The 10868-nt window shown below is 34.2% G+C and overlaps 1 protein-coding gene across 1 annotated transcript; it reads right to left on the reverse strand.

Annotated features, from left to right (window-relative positions):
• Nucleotides 1-4774: 4774 nt before the first annotated feature.
• LOC132181432 (trifunctional UDP-glucose 4,6-dehydratase/UDP-4-keto-6-deoxy-D-glucose 3,5-epimerase/UDP-4-keto-L-rhamnose-reductase RHM1) lies at nt 4775-8273 on the reverse strand. The gene is made up of 3 exons (XM_059594645.2): nt 8242-8273; nt 5629-7216; nt 4775-5531 (listed from the first exon to the last, which is right to left on the reverse strand). The coding sequence occupies exons 2-3, from the start codon at nt 7201-7203 to the stop codon at nt 5067-5069; spliced, it is 2040 nt and encodes a 679-aa protein (XP_059450628.1). The 5' UTR covers nt 7204-7216; nt 8242-8273; the 3' UTR covers nt 4775-5066.
• Between the last annotated feature and the right edge of the window lie 2595 nt (nt 8274-10868).

Below are 10868 nucleotides of genomic sequence, written 5' to 3' on the forward strand. Positions count from 1 at the left end.
GGAGCATTTCATTTTCTGTATTTTCCCTTATTTTTTATAACACTATATCTAGAGCATCGCCTTCCAAAAAGACATTGCGTAGACTGAGATCTCTACCAAAAAGCAAAGCCTTCCATGCTACAAAAGCCTATGCCATTGTGGGATCAATGATACATATCTTGGGAGAGAACAATGTTTCCAAGACCTTTCCCTCACTGGCTCTAGAAATCGCTCCCACATCCATCAATTTTCTTGTTTTATCAATATTCGCATCCTAGTTAATTTTGTACACCCCACGGGGACGAGCCTTCCACCTTAGAACAATTTTATGTGGCATCCTTAATTCTTTGCTTTTCCCTTTTATTCAAACTTATAAAAATCCTCCACAGCCTCTGTTGCATTCATCAATTTATGATGGGGCAATGCCCATAAAAAATTGAAATAAGATTGTTTACATAGTTTTATAGTCCATTGAAATAAAAATATAATGATATATTATTACTTGGCATGCTAGATCTTGATAAGTTATGGATATGATAATCTAATTGTGTAAATGTGTTCTTTCTTTAGAGCTTAATATGCAAGTAATTACCAACAAATTAACCATGTTCATCAACTCTCATGAGACCTGAAAACTTTATCCTATTATACTATGTTCTGCATTAGCACTACTTTGATGCTCCGATGTTCCGAATATTTAGAAATGCATTTACCCGCCTTACTGAATTTTTTATAAAACACACGTTGTTTAAAAATGTCTTAAATCATTTTTTATAAAATCCAAATATCAAATTTAACTTTTATCTTCCAACCGAACGTTCGACCCTAGACTACCGAACATTCCATGAAACACTAGCCTCGAACGTTCTCCTGAGGATCATCGAACATTCGATAAAAAACCCTAGAACTGTAGTACAATAGTACATTGAATGTTCGGTAATAGTACACTGAATGTTTGACGATGTTTGAAAATAAAATTTAATCTATTTACCCCTTCTTCCAGCCTTATCCACCCACCACTATTGAGGATTGTGCCCTAAATCCCAATGATATTATACATGTGTTGACATTCAAATTGTTGTAATGAATATATATTATATTCACTGATTCAATGATTTGAGCATATATCATATAAAATGTCTTTTACATACTTATTACCAAAGTTCATCCTATTTGTTATGCATATGAAAGGTCCTAAGATTACAATGAATATGGCTATGGATGTGAGTAACTTGGTTATCACACAAGGTCTTATTTTATAATCCTTGTATCCTTAAATATATAAGTTCGCAGTCGGTAAATGAAACTGGGGCATTCCATTTTGAGTAAGACTGTTTCACATCAAATCTTGGTGATCTACCTTGATCAAGCGAAGGTATGACTTCAGATTGATGTGTAGGTGCTGAGACGCTAAGGCACTGAACAGACCAAGTAGTTGTCTTTCCACAAAGATACTGTCTATAAGGAAAGACAATAACTCCTTAAAGACTACTTAAGACTTTGATTCTAAATCCTAATGGAATTGTGGACCCAAATGTTGCATATAGGTTACTTTGATGTATCAAAGAGTAAGACCTATCATCGGTCGAAATAACCTTGGTATGTTGGGTAACCACATGTAACATTATGGAAAAGCTTTTCCCAAGAGGGAATCCAAATCTTTTGTCAAGGAACAAAGGGACAAGAAATTTTCCCTTGAGACTGATTTTATGGATTTTATTCTTAGAGTCTTCGGCTGAAGCATTTTGGTTGGCATACCAAAATATATACTTGTGTTTTCACAAATATGAAAATAACGTAAAATCAATGACTTAAGGATAAAGAAGTAGCGAAATTAAGTGGCAGTATTCTTAACCTTAATTCTGCTACGGAATATTTCATGGAGGAATCATAAATTAACGTTGAGCAAATCAAAGAGATTAATTGTTTTAAAAAAAAAATTTGAGTGCAGTCACAATTGTTTAATAGAATTAATTGTGATTAAAATATTTTTGCGTAATAAATGTCAGGGAGAAATGGTTACGGATATATTTAAGCAAATAATATTTTTTTCCTTTAGGTGCCTCACCAAGCTAATGAAATTTTACCATAATAAGGTTTTCTTATTTATTGGCTAAATTTTATTTATTTAAAACATGGGATAGATGGTAATAATGCAATTGGGCTTAAGATAAAACCTAAAAACCTAATGGGCATGGTGGAACACATCAGGCCAGGGAAAATTCCCTGGTCTGGCCCTATGCGTTGGAGACAGAGAAAGGGCCTGGAATTAAATCTCAGGCCTAGCTCCCAAGGCATGAGGCGCATGGACTAGGAGAATTTCTCCCTGGCCCATGTGGCAAGCTGCATGGGGCTAGGGCATTGCCCTGGCAGGCCACATTGTTTCAATCTAAAGCTCTGTTCCCCTACTTAGTATATAAATAGAGAAGAGCCTCAACTCTCAAATCAACTCATCAAGTTCTCTTGATAAACAATTTTTAGAAACACTCTGATAATTATTAGTTCATATGTTAACTCACAAAAAACAAAAGTTTAAGATTTGAAGAGCCAAGTAAGAGCCCACACTCTCTTGGTTATTATCAATCATTGGTAAGAAGATCTAGAGATCTCATCGTTTTCTTGAAGAAAGAACTTGTTCTTGGTGTTCTTGAAGAAAGAAGAATTTGTTATTCATGTTCTTGAATAAGGAAGATCATGTTCTTGGAGAAGCAAAAAGAATTTTTCCCAAAGCCAGGAGTGGCCGTTGATATCCAATTAAGTGTTCTTCGTTCTTGTGATTTAATTTTAAATAGCAATTGTTCTTCATGTGTTCTTCATAAAGAGTTCTTGGGCATAGGAATTTGATTTTTTCCCGACGCAAATATCTCATTGGCAATCCTATTCCCAAAACCCACTCAAATATAAAGCCACCTCCACAACCCTTCGAACACCATCACGACCCCATGCTGCACCACCATCAAATTCTTGAGAGAGAGTAAGATATGGTTGATTTTGATCAAAAACCATCGTCTCTAAGCCTTGAAACTTAACTCATTTTCATATTATTTACATTCTACCCACATGATTTGACATGCTTTATACAAGTTTTGAACATGCTTACATAGTTTAATAGACTTTTCCTTCTTAAAACCAAATAGTTTTCAAATGAATCATGAACACACCTTTGTTTTCTAATGTTTGACACGTTGATATGATTTAACATGTTTTTATTGACCTGTTAGGAGCTTTGGTTGGAGTAGAATACGGTTTAAGTAGGATTTTTAGGGTTTTGGTTGCATTCTTGTACTCGCTGAGCGTTCAACCCTTGATGACTGAATGTTCGACCATCATGGACCGAACGTTTGATAGTGCTTAGAATTGTGTAATTAGGGTTTAAACGATGATTTAGCATTGCATGCATAGAGTAGGTTCTCGAGGTACCATGAATAATATCAGACTATGTTTCACAGTAGCAAGGAAGTTTGAGATGTTGGAATCTAAGGATGATCGGATAAGGGAAGTAAATACTTACAACTACTTTAAATAAAATGTGTGATATGTCAGCTGATTGAACATGCGTATGTTATGAGCCTATTATTTTTTATGAAGATGAAAAAATGTTTAATTAAATGAATAATAATTGCATCGTATGACATAGTACATCGGTATGTGCGATATAATGGTCATGGGCTTACTACATGGGCTTGATGTAAAGCCCCCGCTACGTTAACCAACGTATAGTTAACTCGGAAGGCCTCCCAAGACTCATTCACTAAGTAAATAAGTCCCAAGTGATCTAACTAACAATCACAGTAGAAAAATTCTCAACTTAAACTAAGATAGCACATTTAAATAAATCAATTATTCAATAATTATCTTGAGCAAGAACTAAATCTTCCAAAATAATTAGACTTGAGTCAAATGGTAATATCCTCAAAACATCAATATCAAAAGATACTCCAAATGGGAAAAGTCTCAAAACATCATATTCAATATCTAGTCTTAACCATATAAATGAAATAAATAACATCGACCAACTTGCACAAAGCATCCTCGTCATTACACTCCCACATCTTGAGTAGCCATTCGGAATCTAAAACCTCAAAGAGAATCTTATAGCTTTAAACTCAATTAGAAAAACATGTGATAAAAAAAGAAATATGGGTGTAGGAAATTGGGTATAGAGAGGTGAGAGTGTGTGTAACATTACTCACAAAATATGATTCTAGAGGATGATGCTATGGAAATTGTATATGCACCTCGAAAGGAAAAACAGTCACAGAGGCGTTATGGTAATCTGATTGAGGATTCGAAGACATAACTAAATAGCCTTCATTAAGGGTATGTGAATCTATATGGCATCTCATTGTTTAGTGAAGTCGGCTCTCCAACAATCGTGGAGCAAATTTGGATGAAAAAATATTATACTTTTATTCATGATATTGTAATCTATGAGAGTATTTTTTTTGTTTGAAATTTTTTATTTAAATCCTTAAATTTTCATTTTTTGAGAGAAAAAAAAAAAAAGAAGTTAGTTTTCTTTCCTTCTTCCTTTCATTTTTTTTTTTAATTATTATTATTTTTTTCTTATCCTCATTTGTTAGGAAAAATGGTCGTTAGGCAAAGTTGTTGAGGTTGAGGCCTGAGGTTTTGTTTACAACTACATCCCATGCGCCACAATAGACAACAGATAGAGCTTTCAAGTGACATTGCCTGACTTTATTTGATGGTTCACTATAACTATTAACTTCAGACTTGGGATGTACGAAGTAACTTTAATAAAGATTTAATCTGAATTTCAAAAGATTTAAAAAAAAAAAAAAAAAAAAAAAAAACAACTTTATTAAGGTTCAAAAAATAAATTACAAGTCCAGCAGGTGGCAATGTACATTATTTAGATATTCTGAAGCAATTCAGAACTCCTTTTAACAATGCCAAGATTAAATTAACAAACAAAATTACCTCGGGGGACTTATGGTAGCTATAGCCAATCATTAGAATAATGGAACTAATAAAAATGAAGCATATGAATGATGAATAACAATGGCAACAAGCAGAGAAAAAGAACGCAGAAATTGGTGCTTAGGCCTGAGTTCATGATATTATGCTTATTTTGAAACTCCTCCTGCAAAACTCTTCCTGTTGGGCTCAAAAACGTACTTAATCAGAGAATCCTTGATTGATAGCAGCTCAGGGAATTCTTTCTTCAACTTGGAAGCATCCATTTCATTGTTGCTGCGAGGGGCAACTATAACCTTGGCCTGTTCTTCCAGTGTAAAATTACACCATGTAAATTTGGGGTCAATGTAGTTCTTGTACATTTCCAGAATCTCATTGTGACTCACAACACCAGGATTTGTGAAGTTCCAAATGCCCCTGCAATTCCTTTTGGCCATTTCAATTGAAATGGGCAGTAGCTCATCCAAGATAGTCATGCTGTTTGGAATGTCAACCACTTTGCTATATTTTGAAATCTTGGTGATGAAGTTACGTGGGTTGCTGAGGTCAGACGATATCGGCATACGGACTCTGAGAGTGCAGACATTGTCATATTCTCTCAAAAGCTCTTCAACCTGGCAAAAAGATTGAAAAGGAGATTAGAGTTGGCAGGTTTATTACGAAATTTTCAAGACGAAAACGACAATTGAAATGGACAGTGGAAGAAGTTACCATGGCTTTGGTTTGGGAATAGAAAGAACCAGTGAAATTAGGCTTGTCTTCCTCCTTATACCCAACTCCAGACCCTAATGGATGTGCAGCATCATATTCAAAAATACAGCCAGTGGCATAATTCATCATTAGGAGGCCATGCTCCCTGCAGACATCTGCCAAGGTTAAAGTACCGACAACATTGGTTCGGATTGTCTCTGTTTTATGAGTTTCACACCAATCCACATTAGGTCTGCCAGTCACTCCAGCAGCATTGAAAACATGAGTTGGCTTAACACTCTGAATATCTGCCAAGAGTTGTGACCTTTCCTCCAAACGCCCCCTTCCATACTCGAATGCTATCCCTTGCTTGTCGCAAATTTTCCCAAGAAGGCCCCCAATCCACCCTGTTCTACCATAAATCAAGAACTTCAGAGCTGGCTTCTGAGTAGAGGGATTGTTCTTTGGAGCAGGAACAACCATTCGGCTCTGATTAGGATTATTTACTGCAAAAGAGAAAGCAGAATTGCTAACATCAGGCCCATCAAACTTCCTTTCAATTCCAGGAACCATTAGCATTCTTGGATGTGGGAGAAGAGCTCCGGAAACATCACCCCACCAATCAGGATTGTTGACATACCACTCCTTGGTCTTCCTTAGACCCTCTTCCCATGAAGTTCGTTCGAACCATCCCAAGTTCTTCAGCTTCTGGTCATCCAAAAAGTATCTCTGGTCATTAAAAGGCCTATTCTCTACAAACTTAATATACTCATCTGGGTTCAAAGAGAAAAGATGGCAAATTTCCCTGGCCACATCAACCACTCTCCTTTCTTTCTTTGTACCAATGTTGTAGACATGCCCCACTTCACCCCTGTGGAGAATGACTTCAAATGCCTCCGCAACATCTTCACAGTAGAGATAACTCCTAACATTAGATCCATCCCCATGAATTGGCAAATGCTTTCCCTTCATGGCCAAGAGGGTGAATTTCGGAATCATCTTTTCAGGGAACTGGTTGGGCCCATAAACATTATTACCTCTGGTAGTTATCACAGGTAATCCATATGATCGTCCATATGCCATAACAAGCATTTCCGCCCCAGCTTTAGTAGCAGAATACGGATTCGTTGGAAGGAGCTGAGAAGCCTCATGATTCCCTACAACAGCATCCTCATCTGTCTCCCCATAAACCTCGTCCGTGCTCACATGGATAAACCTCTTGATTTGGCCAGTGACTTTGCAGGCCTCCAGCAGAACATGGGTGCCATATATATTGTTCTTAGTGAACTCAAAGCTGTTGCCAAAGGAGTTGTCAACATGAGTCTGAGCTGCAAAGTGCATTATGGTATCGATAGACTCGGAAAGGAGGATGAAGTTGACAAGATCAGCACTCCCAATGTCTCCTTTGATGAACTTGAAGTTGGGGGATGATCTCGAGGGTAGCAGGTTCTTCATATTTGAACAGTAATCAAGCTTGTCGAGGACAACAATGTTGTAATTAGAGTAGTTCCTGATGAGCCGGTTGCAAACATGGGATGCTATGAAGCCAGCGGCTCCAGTGATTAGGATGTTCTTTGGTTCGTATGTAGCAGCCATATCCAACCAGCTTCTACATAACCCAGAATAAAAAATCATTGACTTAAAATCTCAGATTAAAAGGCATACAATAGATAGAGTATACCCAGAAGATTGGAGAAACATACAAAATCATCAAGAACTACGATACAAAATCACAAGTAAAAATTGGAATTTGGCACCATTTCACTCTTCTTAAGAATAGTTTCAAAAGAATTTTATTTTTTGGGATCTGATCTTAGGGAAAAATTAATAACCTAGAAAAAAAAAAAAAAAAAAAAACACTAGAACTGGGGTGTGAAGACATGACAATTCCAAAAACTGAAAGAGACAAACTCCCACCAATAGAAATCCACCTCAATTTGCTTCATTGATCACAGGAAATACTGCACTTTTCTTTCTTTCTAATGGCTCTATTCATCTCAATTCACAGTTTACTGTAAAAGTTAGGTAGCACTTATCATTTCCCATCAACTTACTTCACCTCATATTTATTTTTCCCTTGGGAAATACATTTCAGAATGATAAATTCATTAGGAAAAACAAAACTGGTAGGAAAAGAAAGGGCCTTATTCCGGAACTATTTTCCATTGAAACAAACAAAGCAGTACAAACTTCGAACAGTCCGAGCAAAATCCAATGGAAACATAAAATATTGTCTCTTCTTTTCCCCTTCTTTGGACAAGTGATCCACTATATCACACTACAAAAAAACAAACCCACAAACTCAAAATCACCAACATCCTTATCTATCACCAAAAATCCACATCTTCTCACATCATTTTGCAGAGAAACAAACAGAACCCAATAAACACAACGTATATAAACACTCGGATCTGCTGGAACACTGCCAAAACAGAACCAAATCCCCAAACCCCAAAAAAAGACAGATCTTTACATAATGAAATCAACCTACACACAAATTTATATATAACCAAGTGTCACTACAAGAGCATTGCACTTACTTCTACAACAACAAAAGCAGAACCTGAGTGACATTATCAGACTTTAAACAACCCATTACAAAAAAAAAAAAACGAAGGATAGAGAGAAACTTACAAGTTTTTCCTTTTTTTGAATGAATTTAGACAATGCGATTATGCGAGGAAGAATGAGAGACCCAAAGAGAGAGAAAAGAGATTTGTAGAGAATGTGAGGAGGGAAGGATTTAGAATGGGCTATTTATAAAGAGAAATGATGCACTTATTTTAACCTTTTTACATAATTGTTTTTCATTTATAAATAATTTTTAATAATCCTCGTTAGATTTTAATAAGATGCATTGCACAGAAAATTCTTTTATTCCATTTCTTTTTCTTTTTTTTTTAAGGATTTTAATTTTGTGGGGTCCCGACTCGCGAGGTAGCTGTAGCCTGTGAATTAAAATGTGGACACGTAACTTCTTTTTTTTTTTTTAAAGAAAAAAGATTGGACACGTGTTGATTGTGACTGAAAAGACCGTGGCTGGCCCACAGAAGTTAATGGGGGACCATGTGTGTCACCATCTGACGCATGCAAAAAATTCGTGACACGGACTCTAAAACAACACCCTGCCGATACGTAGGATGGTTATTACTTATTTGAGTGGGTCATGCTATTATGTCAAGATTCATATTGTCTGTTAAAGTTTGATAGGGCTTTATTAAAAAAAAAAAAAAATTGTAAAAAAATCTCTCTTTTATTATTTATTTATTTTTATTAAATTTTTATGAGTTAATATTTAATTTCTAATGCTTCACAATTTATTTTTAGATTTAAAACTAAAACTTAAGGGTGGAAGGTTAACCCTTTAAGGATGTTATCACTTAAAATGGATTTTATCAGCCTAAATTTAGTGCTAATACCTCAAATTTGAATTTTTCTTTAATATTTCTCTTCTTCAATTTAAAAAACAATTTTTTTTTTTTAAAAAAAAAATAAATAAATAAAGAGGTGTCTACGCTATCTCAATTCTATTTGAGTAGGTGGATATGAATACTTAGAATAGAGAAAAAATAAAAATAGAAAACAAAAACAAACAAAAGAGATTCGAAGTACCTTTAGATAAATTTATAAATAATATTTTAAAAATAAACTATTTAATTAAGAAAAACGAGTTTAAATTTGAAAATAGATGAATTTGAATGTGAAAAAAATATGGGTTCAAGCAGTGTGAAAATTTAAAATATTGGATAAATTAGCTGTTTTTTTTTTTTTTTTTAAGAAAAAAAAATTATCTATATTAAAACAACCTAAATAAAAAAAAATAAAAAATAAAAAGCTTGCCATCTATTGTAAGACAGAATATTAATGTTAAACAAATAAACTTTTTTTTACACATCATTTTCTTACTTTAATATTTGACATGCCACGTGAGATTTCATGTATAAATTAGAGTCTAGGGGTGGACCTACTATATGTGGATCCTTGGCAACTCAAAGAATTTAAAAAATTCTCATAAAAATATTTTTATTTCTTATATTATGGCCTCCACAATTGGCAATGATTTATAACAATTCTATCTCAACTTTTAAACAATGCGGCCAAGTGCCACCTATATACAACAAATGCCTTAAATTTAGCAGGGAAAAAATTTAATATCCAAGAGGCTTTTTTTTTTTTTTTTTGTTGGTAGGCTGACGATAGACCGAAAAATCCCAAATTATACACTAAAAAAAAAAATAGTCATTGCTTAAATAGGTTGAATTAGGTCTCCAAGGGGTAGCTCAATCGGCTGTGGATCACGCCTAATAAAGCGGATGTCACTAATTCGAATCCCCTCTCCTCTTTTCCTTGTGTATATATGTCAAAAAAAAAAAAAAAAAGGGTTGAATTAGGTTATGCCCAGATTAAGATAATATTAATAGTATTGAAATTTATTAGAGTGGGAGAAACTTAAGTTGGTAGTGTGAGAATTAAAATATGAGATTTGAATTCTTAAAAATGCAGTTACGCGCTTGGTAAAACCGCAATTTAGCCTTTAAAATTGTACATTTTAAAAAAAAAAGCACATCTTTACATGCGATTTGAAAACACAAATTTTTTGCGTTTTTAAATCGTAATGTTTTAAAAACGCAATCATGAACAATCAATTTTTTGTGATTTGGTTTAAAATTGCACTTTTCATCTATGAAATCACAATGCCAAATGCGCCCTAAATACTAATTAAAATGCAACACCTTGCTTTTATATGGATAGAAAATTCCTCCAAATTATATTGGATTTTTTTTATAAAAAACAATGATTCTATGAAATTGTTATTTGTCAATTTTTACAGGTATTGTTAAAAATGCATATGAAAATCATATGCTTTGCATATACGGGCGTACACACATATTGAAAGATTATATATATTTATGTATTTAATTATTTATATAGGTTTTCAAACTGCACACAAAAAAATCTTGATTCCATATATGAGGCTCAAGCTTCAAAAAAAGAGGTAGGCGGAGTAATTTTGTTTTTAAATTTTGTTAAATCACTAATTATTGAGGTGAATTTAATAATTTAATTATTATTCTAACACTCTCCTTCACATGTGGGTTCAATCTCGCTTTTAATAAGTTAGGCCAAAACGTAGAATATTTAATTGAAATGAGGGTGAATGACTAAGAGTCTAAGACAAAATTCAAACTTAGGTTATTTGATTCTGATACCATGTTAAATAACTAATTGTACTAAAAGGAAGTCAAACAATTCTATGAGGG

Source organism: Corylus avellana, chromosome 5, assembly GCF_965113065.1.
Source record: "Corylus avellana chromosome 5, dhCorAvel1.hap1.2, whole genome shotgun sequence".
Classification (NCBI taxonomy): domain Eukaryota; kingdom Viridiplantae; phylum Streptophyta; class Magnoliopsida; order Fagales; family Betulaceae; genus Corylus; species Corylus avellana.

Excerpts from the sequence above, each read along its gene's own strand:
- LOC132181432 (XM_059594645.2), bottom strand. The coding sequence starts at position 7,203 with ATGGCTGCTACATACGAACCAAAGAACATCCTAATCACTGGAGCCGCT. Across the intron at positions 5,532-5,628 it reads ATTCCCAAACCAAAGCCATG|GTTGAAGAGCTTTTGAGAGA; the intron begins GTAACTTCTTCC and ends TCTTTTTGCCAG.